We start from the raw sequence: 15,624 nt of genomic DNA on the forward strand, positions 1-15,624 counted from the left end.
GCTTTGCCTCACTCTGCAGAGTGACCCCTGCTTCGTCTCTTGCCACCGCGAGTGACCACGGACACTGACCTATGTTGGTAAGCTGGCCCTTTGCACTCAAGGACATGGAGAGCGCGGGAGGAGACGGCAGCTCTGCCTGGTCGTCGGATTCGGGGAGTCCACCGATAGTGTGGGAGTGCCGCCTCTCCTTGGTCTCCTCCTGGGACTGAAGCTGGTACCTGAGGAAGCAGCAGAGGAACTCATTCTGAGCTGCTACAAAGTGACACGAGAGGCTCCACTGTGTGTGGGATGCCTTGTCCCTTGAGAGCTCCGGACGGGCACAGAAGGGATGGATGAGGCCTTAGGACTTCCTCTCCACTCAGGGCTCTATGGCTCCATGTGCAGGCTTTCAGGGGACAGGCCCCCCCATCTAGCTGAGCAACGTAGTGCTAGCCTAACAGTGGGGGATCCACACTCCCTGTTCCTTGCCTACATGAGTGACCTCAGAAGTCCACTAGGAGGCGCTGCAATGAATCGAGGAGGGCCATAGGACAACATCGGTAAGTACACGGTTCCCGTATGCAAACTCATTTCTCCCTTGACAGCAAAGAACTCGCTATGAAAGCTAACACACTTGATGGCAGGTTTGCAGAGGGCTATGGGTGGCATTTTTACAGGACCACGTACAAACGATTGGCTACAAGGGCCACTAAATTCATGCGTGGGGCCTGGGTTAGCTTGGGCTGGCATTTTATTTTATTTATTTTGTCTCCTAAGTGCTGGGATTAAAGGTATGTACCACCCAGCTGATATTTCTTTTAACAGGCCAGGCGTCTTGAGTATATGGTAGAAAAAAAAACATATTTAAGGGTTACCTGAGTCCTTTCTTGGGGAGGGTGTTCCGATCCCGCTGATTGCTGTGGAGAGAGAGAGGGAGGGGCATGTGAGCCTGTCTTGGAAACTAGAGTGTGGGACCATAAGTTTGAGGGGTGTAGCCTCCAGAGACAGGACAGCAAGCTGTGAAAGTCTATCTCTATAAACAAATAATAAGATGGTCACAATCAAATTCTTGACTCAGAACTTGGGAAGTACTTGAAATGCTAAACGTTTCCCTCTTGTTCGGAGTTAAGGTGTAGTTAGCCGTTTAAAAGGCCGTACTACGGAAGGTGAGAACCAGGATGTGATGTGACAGAACTGATTTTGCACTTGGAAGCCAAAGCCAGATGAAATGAAACTAATACGAGATTTCTGAGATGTCATTAACTTTTTGTAAAGTTTTCCTTGTGCACAAGATGAGAACAAAACGAAAACACCCTATAGACCTCTGGGAGTTACAAAGGAATTAAGTTAACACATGGGAGAAAAAATACATCAAAAGTCACAACATGGTCATGGATGGACCCACTCATGGCCAGATGAGTCAGGCTCAGCTCTGTCTCCACCACATACCCGTCCAACTGTCCAGCTCTGGGGCTTCCACTCCAGGGCAGCTCTTCGGTCTCTTCCTCTGGTTGGGCAGCAGGAGCGGCAGGTGGGGTGGGGACGGGGGAACTGCTGGGGAAGGCACTGGGCAGGCTCATCGGCATCTGGAGGGACTCCATGCTCCTGTGCAGGCCTGAGAGTTTGGGGTACATGCGGGTCTCCTTCAGGACGCTGAAGCCACTCATGAGCTCCAGGCCCTGGGAGAAGCTGGCTGAGTTAATATTGAGGATGGGTGCCGGACTGGGGGTGAAGCAAGAGGGCAGAGCGCCCCCAGTGGACGAGCTTGGAGCATGCAGATCGGGGACCTTGGAAGCGTGGGTGTCGCTGGAAGATGGTAGATCCAGACTGTTGGAGTTGACCTTGTCTAGATTGGCTAGCGAGGGTGGCTTGACAAAGCTTTTAGCTGTGGCCCTGAGAGGAGTGAAGATAAAATAAAGTATTCAGAATAACAAATTATAGGACCACAGGCCATTCTTTCCCAGTTCCCCCTTTTTCCTGGCTGCCTGCTCAGCGAAAGGCTTACTCTGATGCTGCTGACAAACCAATTGGAAGAAGAGTCCACACCTGACTTATGACACCTTCAGTCATAAGGGAGACAACACATGCAATATGGGAAATGTGCAAATAAACCCAGCAAAACCATTCGCACAGGTGCTAAAGACAGTGTTGATGTGGAACAGCCGAAACAGAGTGAGTTACCAAAACCAGAGATGAAATAGCACCGAGGAGGGAGGAAGATCCCCACAAAGGCCCAGAGACAGCAACGGATAGGGCCATGCCACCTCTAGCCTAAGGCTGGAGAAGGAGAAAAGGAAAACATTGCCCAGTGTGGGTACCTGAGAGGGGTGGGTGGCAACTCTGCCAACTTGGTGGCTGGAGGGTGGCTTGCTTGGTTCTTAGGAGTGCTTTCTGGGGAGCCAATGCTCTTCAAGGAGATGTTGTCTGAGTCCAAGGCCACAGCCTTGGCTTTGGCCTTCTCCTTTTCCCGATCTGTCTGATTGACGGGAGCTGGCGTGGTCCTGCCACTGGCGACCTTGGAAGGTTCCTTCAGTCTGGAAGGTGTAAGGCCTCCCTGCTTGGTGCTGAGGAGGCTGGGGTCAATGCTGCTGCTAACGGGGCGAGGTCCGCCCCGCCCACCAGTCACACTCATCGAACTGGATTTGGCCGGCCTGGGCAGGCTGCGATACTGGATGTTGGACCGTGCTCCTGGAGCCAGGAACCCGGGCTCTGCACTGTTGGACACATCTAAACTCGTCTTGCGCCCGTTTACTGGCTTGACGGGGATGCCTGAGGATTTCTGGATCTTGCTGAGAGTGGCCGAGCCACCTGTCTGCATGACCGTAGCTGTGCCGGTGGCAGGGGGAGGCTTCTTATAGCCAAAGGATCCTGACGTCGAGGGGCGCGCGATGCCGGACGGGGGCTTCTTAGCATCACTCAGGCGGTCCCGGCCAGCGTCGGAAGAGGAGCGCTGCAACCCAGTGTTCTTCACTGTGAGCTTGCCTTTGTCTGTGGCTTTGCCTTCAGGCTTGCCTGAAAGGGGGCAGGAGACAGAGGAAGAGTTGCTATCATGATATCCTTATTTGTTTTTCAAGACAGGGTTTCTCTGTGTAGCCCTGGCTGTCCAGGACTCACTTTGTGTACCAGGCTGGCCTCGAAGTCATAGAAATGCTTGGATCAAAGGCATGTACACACACCACCCCTCCGGCCTATTATAATGTCTTAAAAACACCTTTCTTTCTCTCTAGGGGAAAAGGAACCACTGTCTATATATTATAAAAATTTAGAGGCCTAAATATGGGCAGACGATACTGGATAAGCGGATACAGTTTCTTGCCAGAGGGACTTTGGGAGGAAGTAGGATTTCATTTAGTTTGTTTTTATTGTTTTCTGTGGGATGGTTTATTTTGGTTAAAGTGGCAGAGGCCACCACAAAAATGATCAAGAAGGAAGTGTGTCTAATAACTGGGTAAGGAAGGACAAGAAGGAGGATGCAATGAGTTAGGTAAGAAAATGTCTAGACACTGGAGGGAAATGTTGATTAATCTCAAAGTGACCCAAGGAAGGGGTAAACCTTGGGAACAACACACTTCTCTTTCTTTTGTTTTTGTGGGTTTGTTTGTTTGTTTGTTTGGTTTTTGGAGAAAGGATTTCTCTGTGTAGCTCTGGCTGTCCTGGAACTCACTCTGTAGACCAACCAGGCTGGCCTCAAACTCAGAGATCCACCTGCCCCTGCCTCCTGAGTGCTGGGATGAAAGGCCTGTGCCACCACCGCCCGGCTCTGCTTCTTTTTCACAGCCATTTAACGTATTAGTCCAGTAGGACCTCCATTAGATGCTAAGAAGAATGCCTTGGGGGAGGAAACAAGGAACCAGTGGGGACCACGTGAAGGGAGGAACCTGCCTGTGAGTACACTCGCTCCCTCCTGTTCAGCCCGCCAGCTCTATGACTGTAGCTCAGGCACCTGACCCCTTTGAGTTAGTTTCCACCCTGGTAAAACTGAGACAGTAACACCCTTCTTTCCCAACTCACAGGACCGTCCTGAGGATCAGAAGAGATATCGCACGTTCAAGTGTTTCTGCAAATCTTTGCTATCATTCTATAGGTTCGTGACCCTTAAGGAAAAACCACTGAAGAAAGGTCTTCACCCTTGTCCTTTCCTTTATCCCAACTCACCTGCCACTTTGAGGGCACTCTGGGCTGTATGAGTGATCGGAGAGGTGACAGCCACTGGTGGGGTCTTGCCCTTCTTCAGGGACCCTGGATGTCCCAGGCTGATGGGCTTTTTCAGTTCTCCACCCTTGGATGCGTCCTCACAGCTTTCGGGTCGCTCTCTCCGCCACTTCGAAGTCCCCGGCTCCATCTTCAGGCTGCCGCTGTCGTACTCCAGTTTTTTGGGGGCCTTCTCCTCTGATTCGCTAAACCAGTTCAGCCCGCTTTCTGCCAGAGAGCGCTTCTCTGAGTCTGTGCGTAGCTAACGAGAAAAGGAAAGGGCCGCTTACACAGGGGTGGGAGAATGGTGGGGTGAAGGGCCTTGATTATCCCATGGTGGTAAGTCAACCAAGGATTCTCTCCATCGCTAGTATTCCAGAGAGAAGAGACTTTATCTATCTCTAGGGTACTTTTTCTTCTCCAATTGGAAAAACTCTCCTATGTATCAACTCTAAATAGGTACGAGTACAAAATGCAGTCACAACGACACCATTTTACGACATCTACACAGATCTCGCCCGGTTTGTTTTGTGGTTCACCCTGACCTGGTGGCCCACGTGTTTGCAAAATCACATACCACGATTGTAGAGCTCCTGCGGGAAGCCGTGGGAGTCGTGGGGAGGGAGTTGAGTGAGGAGCTGGCGTTGAACTCTTCCGAGCTGAGGTTGTCCGAGGCATCACTGAGGCCACTGCTGATGGAGCTGCTCTCGTCCCAGCTGCAGGACAGGAGGGGGACGGGTGAGGAGGGGGACGGATGAGGAGGGGGACGGGTGAGGAGGGGGACGGGTGAGCAGTTCAAACCAAAGCCAGTGCTAGAAACAGCACTTTATAGAGATGACCAACGGTTTTATACTCTTCTCCCGAAAGAAGACAGTTTGGGGTTAGTCCTGGGTTCACCAATAATTCAAAGTGTGACTTAAACATTCTTGTAATTTGGTGATATTTCTTTTATAAACAGAAGAATCAGTTGGTATTTAGCAAGAGCCCATGGTATATTTCCTTAGCAGGAAGCCAGGTCATGAAGACAAGGAGGGTCTGCTGAGATGGCTCATAGGTAAACTACTCGCTAGGCAGGCACACTTGCGTTCAATCACAAAGGTGGAAGGAGAGAACCGACCCCATAAAGTTGTCTTCTGACCTCCACACGTGCAGTGTGGCGGGAACACACCCCTACACATACCATTCACACACACAACAGCAATAAATAACACTAAAAAAGGGACAAGGCATTTTTAGATCCATCTAACTATGCAAAGCAACTCTGATGTAAACAGCTTCGGTCTTATAGTCTTGTAATTAGCTCATTTTTAGATGTGTTTTCCAGGCATCCCTGCACTTTCTAAAACTTTCCATACCTGGTAACAGAGGCCAGACAAAGGCCTCTCTGTCCTTTTTGCTGTGCTGGCGACTGAGCCCAGGTAAACTTCTCATTCCCCAGTTCTCGCTCCAACCCAGACTTCTCTTCTCTAGAACTTTCAGACCTGCCCCTTCTCATTGCTCCCCTGGAGTCAGGCTCTGCTCCTGAGTAGGACATCTGCTCTTCTGGTAGACCGCGAACCCTAGGGTGCTATGGCCAGAGAGAGGTGCCAGATTCCTGCTGAAAAACCATTCAGTTCATAGCTAATTTACCTATCAGATATAAGGTACTGAGGAGGGATGTGTCCAACATCTGTACTTAAAACATGTGTATTTGGAGACCCAGGCCTATATTCAAAATGAACTTACTACACCTTGATATCTTCATAGCTTAGCCATTACATCCTTCCCTCGGTTCATTGTTGTTGTTGTTGTTATTATTGTTTTGGTTCTGGTTTTTCAAGACAGGGTTTCCCTGTGTGGTGCTAACTGACCTGTATCTGACTCTGAACACCAGGCTGGTCTCGAACTCAGAGATCCGCCTGCCTCTGCCTACTGAGTGTGATTAAAGATGTGCGCTCCCGCTGCCTGGCCCTCTGTTCAGTTTTTAGGATTAACAAGTTGTAGTCAGGAACTTTATATTTTTATAGTAAATTATCTAAATGTCTAAACCAAACAGCAAGGTTTGTGTCCACCACCTTCTTGATCTATCATTATTCTGTTGGACCATATTCACTAGTGTGTGTATGCGTGTGTTACCAGGGACAGAAGTCAGAGACTCACACATACTAGGCATATGCCCTGCCACTGGACTCTATCCCCAACTAAGTAACTCTTCCTTCATTTCTCTTTCTCTTTTTCAAAATTTTGAGACACGATCTCACTAAGTTGCCCAAGTTAGCACTGAACTCACCATATAGCCCAGATATCCATCCTCCTGCCTCAGCCTCTTGAGTAGTTGGGATTATAGGCCTATGCTACCAGGCTCGTCAATGATCACTGTTTTCTAAGCTCAAAATCTGCCTCTTAGGACACTTCTTCAAAGGTTTTCTGTTCCAGGCCCTTCCTAAAATGACCTTTAGCCTTTATTTTGGCTCGTGATTCTCGAATTGAACACAAAGGTTCCATAAACTTGCTACATAGGACTGTCTGTTTGTGCCTTGGGAATTAACCTCTAAGTCATATCTGTTCAGAATGGGTTTATCAGCTTCGCATGTGTACTGAAAAGGCTGGAGACTTTCTGTGCGTGTGAATTTGTCGGTATTTGGAAAATGTTTCTTTTTTTTATTTATTTTGAGTTTCAGATCATGGAACAAAAATCAGACATAAAAGTCATTTATGAGTTGGCCTGGATTTCAGCTGGCTTCCCTCTAATTCATGTGCTGGGAATAAGAAAGTGGGTGGTTTGGCCATTTGGCTTGGCTGCTCTGTAACGATTTAGCCAAATACATTGAGAAACAGCAGAGAAAACATGGGGATTAGGACACATTGCAGAGTTATTTAGATTTTACTACTATTAAATAGAGCCGTTACTGAACGACCCCTGCGCCATATATTAAGTCTCCCTTTTTATCCAGGCTTGAGATACCACGCACCCCTTTTTGCAGAAAAAGGATACTGAGAAAAGATCAATGCTGATTTAATGATCCTATCAACTCTTATGGGCCCAGATAAGATCTCTGGCAGGCGAACAAACAAACTATTCACAGCATGTTCTCTTAGGTCAGAGAGAGAGGAAGCCTGGAGTACTGAATCTTTCATCTGAGATTAATTATTGGTAATCAAGGGCCTGCAGCAGGGACAGCCCTCTGTGGAAAGGGCTCTGCAAAAATGGGAGAGCTTGCTTCAGTCCAGGGATCCAGAATAAACCTTCGTTTACTGGCTATGGCAAGATCAATGCCAATAGGCAGCAAGGAGTTTCTTTCTTTAAAAACTCCTTTATTTTCTTGTTTATTTTATGTGTATGGGTGTTTTGTCTGCATGCATGTCTGCACAGTACATGCATGCATGGTGCTCACAGAATCCAGAAGAGGGTGTCAGATCTCTTGAGACTAGAGTTACCGACAGTTGTGAGCCGCCATGCAGGTGCTGGGGATTGACTCCAGGTTCTCTGGGAGAGCAGCCAGTGCTCTTAACCTCTGAGCCATCTCTCCAGCCCCGAATGTTTATTTTCTAGGAGAGAGTTCTGGCCCCGTTTTCCCAAAGCCATTCCTGCTGAGCTCTTTCCTACAATGAAACATAAAAACCTAAACTTTTTATACCAGAGAAGGCTAGCTAGGAGTTAAAAATTTCCCCAGCAAATTTGCAAGGTTGTGCAAAGGGAAATTCTGCTGTCATTCTCGAAGGCTTAAACATCTCTACTGGGGGTGCTCCACTGGAGGGAGCGTATTTCTTTAAAAAAAAAAAAAAATAGAAAAGTACTATGCAGAGTCAAATCCTGCATAAACAGAAGTGAAGAAGGAAAACTACTCTGTTCTCACTTTCAGGGTTACTTCTGTTAACTGTTTTGTGTGATTACTTCTATCTTGTGGCCATCTCTATCCTCTGCCAGTTAGCGGCACTGCGAGACCACACCTCTATACCCACTGACTTGATGCTTAACTTAAGCCGGGCTTCTCACCCACCTTGTTTGTTTGTTTGTTTGTTTGTTTGTTTGGTTTTGATTTTTCTTTACTGAGCTGTCTTGATGAAGCACCTCTTCCGCGAGGCTCCTAGGAGGGTCACATGTAGGGGTCAGTTCTCTCCTACCATGCTGCTTCTGCTGCCCGGCATTCTGCAGGCTGGCTGCTCCCTGGAGGGAGAGCCTTACAAGGGCTGGGTTTACAGAGGCGAGCTACGACCACGCCTGTCTTCTTGTCAGTTCTGGGGCCCAACTCAAGTCTTCACGCCACTGCGGCAGTGTTTTTACCCACAAGCCACCTCGCCAGCTCTTTTCTACTTTCTTCTCTTCTTGAGACAGTCTCACGTTGTCTAAGCTGGCCTTTACCTCACTGTGGAGCTGAGGATGACCATAAACTTCTCATCCTCCTGCCTCTGCCTCCCAAGTTTTGCTCTTGATTTTTATTTTTCAGTTCTCTTCTAAAAATGTCTTTTATACAAAGAATGGATTTTTAGGGAGATACTCTTGAGTTTCTTAAGTTTTTCTTAGTGCTACTTTGTCTGAAAAAAAAAAACCCCATAAATTTATCCTCTCTCAGACTTTTAATTTCTGTTATAATATTTTTAATTTCTAAAGGTTCTTTTTAAAACAACACGTCTTCTTTCTTTTATCTCTTCTCTTCCCTCAGCTCTCACAAACATTCTGAGAGCTCATTCACTCATCTGAAAGGGAGGTTTACAATCTTCTTTCACAGATTCTTACTTGGTTCTCTCTGCACTGGTCATCCCAAGTCAGCTTGGGCTACACAGTGAGCCTGACTTGGGCTTGGGTGGGGTGGGGTGGGGGGGCAGAAGGACTAGGACCAGAGAGAGCAGGGATAAGATACAACTGATGGGATTCTTCTAGACTTTCTCACGTGTCTAATGATGTGTGAGGTAGGACTTGCCATCTACGGCACGTATGGCCGTAAGGACGTAAGGATGTAAGGATGGTAGGTGTGGCTGGACTGATCACTTGAACTCTTTTCTCTTGGGTTGGCCAGGTTTTCTGGAGGTGACTCTTCCAAACCCCAGCGTGAGGGTCAGTTCCGTGGTCTGAACACTGAGTTGCAGAAGCAGTGTGGAGGTTTCAACATTCCCTATGCAAAGTCTCATTCATTCTGTCATGGCTTTGGTGCAGACTCTGTGCTGACCTGTGTTAGGAGTCCATACTCCAGAGACCCCGCTTTCCTCTATCCAGAGAAGATGTCTGCGGATGGAGGAGGGGACAGGAGAGTCCCTGCGGTTTCTGCACTTTTAACCAGTCTTGCTGCTGTTTCAGTCCTACTGCTAACTCCCCAAAGGTGACTACCGCTGTCACTTGCGGATGTCTGAGCGTTCTGGACTGCAAACGGCCGCGGCCAGCCCTCACTGCTGACTTAGGAGCCAGCTTCCAGGCTCACAGATCAGGTCCTACTTGTCGTTCTCTTTTTCAGGCCGCACACTCCCTTCACTGTTAGCTCCTCTTCTCTTTTTTACGGAGGGTCTTTTCCCATGTTTATGTGTGTGTGTGTGTGTGTGTGTGTGTGTGTGTGTGTGTGTGCGCTGGGAGAGGGACGTGTCGAATGCCACAGCTCATGTGTAGAGTTCAGAGGTCATCTTGTGGAGCTGCTTTTTTTCTCCTACCGTGTGGGTTCCGGGGATGGAACTCAGGTTGTCAGGCTTGGCAGCAAGCTCCGTTTCCTGCTGAGCCGTTTGGCCAGCCCTAGACAGGGTCTCGATGTGTAGTCCACACTGGCCTCTGACTTGTGATGTTCTCCCTTAGCTTCCAGAGTGTTGGTGTTATGATACGCATGCGCCTCCTCTCTTATTCTTTGTATTCATGATTTTATGACTTAAGGAAAGAGTTTTTATTGTCATTTTACTCTTGTGGTAGTTGTGAAATATGTCAAATGATCAGCAGCAAAATGCTCCAGATGACATTTAACACAGCTTGTTTTGGGGGTGGGGATTGAATATACCCTGGTGCACAGCTTTTGAGTCACTGAGGAGATGACAGATTTAAGTTTCATAATCCAATCAGACAGGGACAGAAAGAACCATCTAGAAGATTTTTTGTTTGTTTGTTTCAACTAAGAGCTACAGGCTGGATGAACACTGTCCTTCCTGAAACATAAGACTGCTTAAGGTGGAAGAACAGAAAATCTTCAGAAGAGTGTTTGCAGTTTATCAGCTAATGACTCAGAGTACCACACAATAAACAGCAAGCATTCGAGAGAGCAGGGAGGAAGAAGGGCCACGAACATTTGGTCCCCAAAGGATACAGAGGAGCACAGAACTCAGACGATGGAGAGTTACTGCATCTGTTGTTTGGCATGCAGAATCCCCGGGCTCACTCAAGGCTCCGCTTTGCTGTCTCCCTCCCATTTCTCTCTCTCTATTTTTTCAGCCAAAAGAGAAACTCTCTGCCCTTTCTCATGGCCACTACGGAATGCTCTTTGGCTCTCCTACTTGTCCGTTCTTTTGTTTCTCAACAGATCTTAGGTGGAGACAAGAGATCTGTGCAGCAACAAGCTAGACCTAAAGCCACCAGGACATGAAAACAGCAGAGACTTTAATATTATTTTATAATCTAGTCTTCTCATAAATCCAAGCAACCACCACCTCCAGGCAACTGATGCAGAGGAGAAATGGTGTAAGATTTTCATTCTGGGAGAGCTGCTGAGAGATCATGACACTTGATCACTTTTGTCTACTCTCAGAATAGAAGAGGAAATGACTGAATAACCGAATGAGGGATTAGGTCTGATGCAAACAGGACAATGAGAAATGAAGAGCTTGTCTGCGAGTGGAAATTTCTAGAGTGCTGGAACAAGCTATGAGAGGTAAACTAAAGAGTTTTCTCTATAGGATACTTATTTTCCCATTTGCTGTTACCACATCTCCCAACTCTTCTTCCAAAATGAACATTCCTCACCCTCCCTTCCACTAAAACCATCCTTCCCTCCTCTTCCCATTGCTCTAGCAATACTTAAGTATTTGCCTTCAATGTTTCTTGCTTTACTCTTCTCATTAAAAACAAACAAACAAACAAACAAACAGCCTTAGTCTGTTTACCTCCTGCCCTCACGTCTGTCTCTCCTTGACATTTCCCCTGCTTCTGATTTGGTTCAAGGCTTTATCCTCTTACTTGAACCAGTGAAAGCCTTCTCATTGGTCCCGCTCTTCCCATCCTCCCACTCACAAATGCCACATTTCACCAGAAGCCTAATCACCCTGACATGTAGCACGTAGCAAAACCTTCATTAGCTCCTCCCCACTAATACGGTAAAGTCAAAACTCCAAGCTCATTGATCAGTATATCCCTGAGCCATTATGAATGCAGTATGGTGATTAAAAGGACAGGAATCAGAATCAGACTGACCAGTAAGTTTTAAGACCTATTGACTTTTTGTTGTGTTAAATTCTACTTTAAACGGGGAAGCATTCATTGAGTGCCTATTATTTACAGACACAGGAACAGCTGCTATAGGCATTCAGAAATTAGTGGCTGTCCAGAATGAGCTTCTAACCCCAAGGCAGAGAATAGCATGTAAGCGAAATAAACACCATGGTGTGTGAGCCACTTTTCCTGGGTAAGTCTAGTTACCCTCCCTCATTAAAGAAGCCCCCCTTTACAGCATGAAGGCCATCACAGAACCACAACCAAAGACAAGGCAGAGATCAACAGATCATGGAGAGCCCAGTCCCAACAAATACATCTACATCACAGCTCTTGCATCTATGGCTCAAGAACAATCTAAAAGAGGGAACAGAAAGATCATAAGGGCCAGAATTCCAGTGAGTCTGCTGTGAAACAGTCTTTCCTAGAAATGGCTGTATTGACAAGACAATGGCAATATCAATAGATGCATCCAGTGGAAGGGGGAATATTTCACGGGGTCCCACTCCTAGACAACTACAGGCAACTAATGACCGCTGGAAGAAGGTGAATTAGCCTCTCCCGGAGATGAGTTTCTTTAGTGGTTGTCCAGTGCAGAGTGGTCAGCCCTGAAACCATATACATGCAAATAACAAAAAAGGACTCAGCAAGTTGTGTGTGTGTGTGTGTGTGTGTGTGTGTGTGTGTGTGTGTGTGTGTGTGTGTATTTGTGCACACACATACATATTTATGCAACGGTAATAATCAAAGACAAGGCTATCAACTTGAGAGTGTGGAGGACATGGGTGGGGTTGGAGGAAGGAAGGTGAGGAGGGGAAGGTACATAATTTTATCTCAATTAGAAACATATTGAAATCATAATTAAGCCTGGTTGTTGTGGGATATTTGCACACTGTGTGAAGATGTGTTATTGCGGTTGGTTTAATAAAAAGCTGAACAGCCAATAGCTAGGCAGGACCTCAAGGTTAGGTGGGACTTCTGGGCAGAGAGAAACTCAGAGTTTGAATCAGGAGTGCAAGAGACACCAGCAAGACACTGACTGGGGAAGTCAGATACACAGTACAGAGGAGAGGTAACCAAGCCACATGGTAGAACATAGATTAATAAAAAAAAAATTTGTAATTTAAGTTATGTAATGTAATTTAAGTTATAAGAGCTAATTGGAGAAAAGCCTAAGCTAAGGCCAAGCTTTCGTAATTAATAATAAGTCTCTGTGTCATTATTTGGGGGCTGGTAACCCAGAGATAGTCCGAAAAGAAAGTCTGCTGTACCTAGTGGTGCACACCTTAATCCTAGCACTCAGGGGCAGAGGCAGGTGGATCTCTGAGTTTGAAGCCAGCCTGGTCTACAGAGTGAAGTTCCAGGACAGCCAGGGTCACATAGAGACCCTGTCTCAAAAAAAACCATACACACAAAAAGCTAATTATTATTTAAAAGACAATTTAAAGAAACAAATGCCACTACAGATCTAAGGGTAACGCACACGGGGCAACAGAGAAGACAAGAGAGATTCATTTGTTTTCTACCACAAAACCTGGAACTGTGATTTTGCCAAGTTAGACAGACAGAATGTTCACCTCCACCCCCGATCTTCCTTCCCCTAAGACTCCCCGTAGATGACTGGCTATCTCACTCACTCTCTGGGGACATAAGCTTGGAGGGGAATCGGGTTCTGTTTTCACTGTGCAATGACGTGGGTGCCAACGAAGGTTCTGGAGTCAGGGCACTGTCCCAGGGTTTTCACACCAGCGGACACACGCCCTGTCTATCTCACACGGACATCTGGCCGTTCTTCAAGGCTAAGACCCAAATGCCACATCTTCCACAGGCTCCCCATGGTCCTCCTTGCCAGGAGACATCTCACCTTCTTTCTCCTGATTTACCTCTTCTTCTATGAGAGCACTGTGCCTGGAGGTAAGTCTGTATCTTTCTTCGCTGAAATAAATTTCTCTGAGGGGTGGGACTGAGTCTCATCTACCTTTGTGTACATGGTATCTAGAAATAGCAGGCACTTAGCTCACTCTAAGGAAGGGGTGATGACTTGGGGACGGCTATGAACATGACTAGTAATTTGTTTCCAAATAATCCTTGCACTGCGTGTGGGGGAGGGGCACACAGGTTATAAACCTCGTCTTAGAATTTCCAGTGAACTGTTAAAATTCATTATCTTTTCAAGAACATAATTAACCTTTACTAGGACCTTAAGCATATTTATAAAGAATATGTTATACCTCTCATTGGCTAAGTCTGATATATTATCATCTGCAGGTCTGCTTCTACCGACTATTTTCTTCCTTCGTCATACCTTTCTGCTTCTTTTTGAGTCTTGTGGTTTTGTTTTGTTTTTTAATGGTAATATAAACATCTGAAAACAGACCACGGTTGAATGGTTTAGAACAAGGTCCATCTATTCCGTAGAACAGCTGAGGCTGTGCTCTGTTGTAGATTTGGCCAGTCAGTTCCCCAATGGAGGAGCAAGCTAGTCCTTTCAGCAGGACTTTGCTCTGAGCACGGTGAGACTCCAGAGTGCTCTCTGTGCCATACAGGCCAGCCAGTAGCCACTAGTCACCAGCTTTCTGTCCTGTGGTGGTGTTTTGTCCCTGGTGGGCCCTTTCAATACACTCAGCGAAGGGTCCTGGTGCTCTGGAGCGTCTCTTTACCCTCCTGTCCTTTTCTCAGATTTCACTGTACTACATTCTGCTGTGTTCTCCACGAAGGTCCTGTGTATGCCGGGTGTGTGTTGGGTGTTTCTCAGCTTTCTGTCCTGCCTTCAGGATTCAGTTCACTGCTATAGTGTACTTAGGGAAGACCTCCCAAGAAACAATTAGAAGTGGGTACCCATGTTCTGTGATTAGTACTCCTCCCTTTTGGTTTTATTGGGACAGGGTTTCTCTGTGTAGTTTTGGTGCCTGTCCTGGATCTCGATCTATAGACCAGGCTGGCCTCGAACTCACGGAGATCCGCCTGGCTCTGCCTCCCGAGTGCTGGGATTAAAGATGTGCCACCACCGCCCAGCTGATTAGCGCTTCTATAGCCAGCGCATAGGTAGCTTTTATTCTGTATGGAATTCAGCTGTGTTCTTTTTATCCTCATCCATAGTGGATCTGTGTTTCCTGCTATCCCACTAGGGTAAACCAGCCATGCATTCCTCTCTCCCAGGAACGGCTCACTCCCTTCTGGAACTTAGTTCAATTAGAATACTCGGCCAGGAAAATGGCTCAGAGGGTAAAAGCGCTGGCTACATAAACCTGGAGACCCGAGTTCAATCCCCCAAACCCACATACAACGTGGATGTGGTGGCATCGGTCTGTAATCCCAGCGCACCTAAGGCAAGATGGAGGTAAAGACAGGAGAATCAAAGGAAGGATGCAGACCAGCTAGCCTGGGGTAGTTCTCATAGCAGAAGTGGATGAGAGACCCTGCCTCAACAAGGCAGAAGGTAAGAACTAACTCCTCCAAAGTTGTCCTCTGACCTCTCCTCCACCCACGTGACGCAGTATGCTCCGGCTCCCACCTCACCTCCCTGTCTCTCATATACACACTCCCACAAAATAAATAGGTTAAAAAGTGTTTCTCTGTCACAATGTTTACTGCTCATCTGTTGCATTCCTGCTGGGTAAGAATGCCACGTACTGTGACACTCTATCATCCCTTTTACTAAGGGATGCCCTCCCCGAGGGCCCTTAGAATAAATAAAGCCCTTCATCTAGGCTGTAATAATGGAAACTTACGACCCTTCTTGGGTTGTGTTTTTGCCCACTTCCTAGCACTGACAGCACAGTCTAAGGAACACTCTGGTGCACCCCATTTCTGCTGTAGGAAGAAAGGAAGGACTGTGAGGAGGCCAGCTCCACGGAACACTGCTCTGTCTGTGTCTCTGCAGACACGTGGTGATACGTGGGGCAGGGATCTCTCCTCCCTCTGGGAAAAACACCAACATTCACAAAGCTCTTGGCTAGGACTGGTCACCCTTCCCAGACTTCTCTCACACTGTCTGCTCCCCACACTTCGGTCCCGACTAAACCATGAAACTAGAATGGCCAAGGAGGCCTGCAGGCAGCCGGAGGGCCAAGGGTGTG

General features: G+C 47.2%; 1 protein-coding gene across 4 annotated transcripts in view; it reads right to left on the reverse strand.

The window, feature by feature from the left end:
- Nav1 (neuron navigator 1) overlaps positions 1–15,624 on the reverse strand; it is a 258,871-nt gene that overhangs the window by 30,550 nt on the left and 212,697 nt on the right. For all 4 annotated transcript variants that reach the window (XM_042258202.2, XM_076547498.1, XM_076547497.1 and 1 more), the window contains 6 exons: positions 4,748–4,886; positions 4,135–4,432; positions 2,298–2,991; positions 1,429–1,872; positions 855–896; positions 70–218 (listed from right to left, as the gene is read on the reverse strand). In XM_042258202.2, the coding sequence (XP_042114136.1) occupies positions 70–218; positions 855–896; positions 1,429–1,872; positions 2,298–2,991; positions 4,135–4,432; positions 4,748–4,886 (1,766 nt within the window). The remainder of the gene's footprint in view (positions 1–69; positions 219–854; positions 897–1,428; positions 1,873–2,297; positions 2,992–4,134; positions 4,433–4,747; positions 4,887–15,624) is intronic.

The sequence above is a fragment of the Peromyscus maniculatus genome, chromosome 11 (assembly GCF_049852395.1).
Source record: "Peromyscus maniculatus bairdii isolate BWxNUB_F1_BW_parent chromosome 11, HU_Pman_BW_mat_3.1, whole genome shotgun sequence".
In the NCBI taxonomy this organism is placed as follows: domain Eukaryota; kingdom Metazoa; phylum Chordata; class Mammalia; order Rodentia; family Cricetidae; genus Peromyscus; species Peromyscus maniculatus.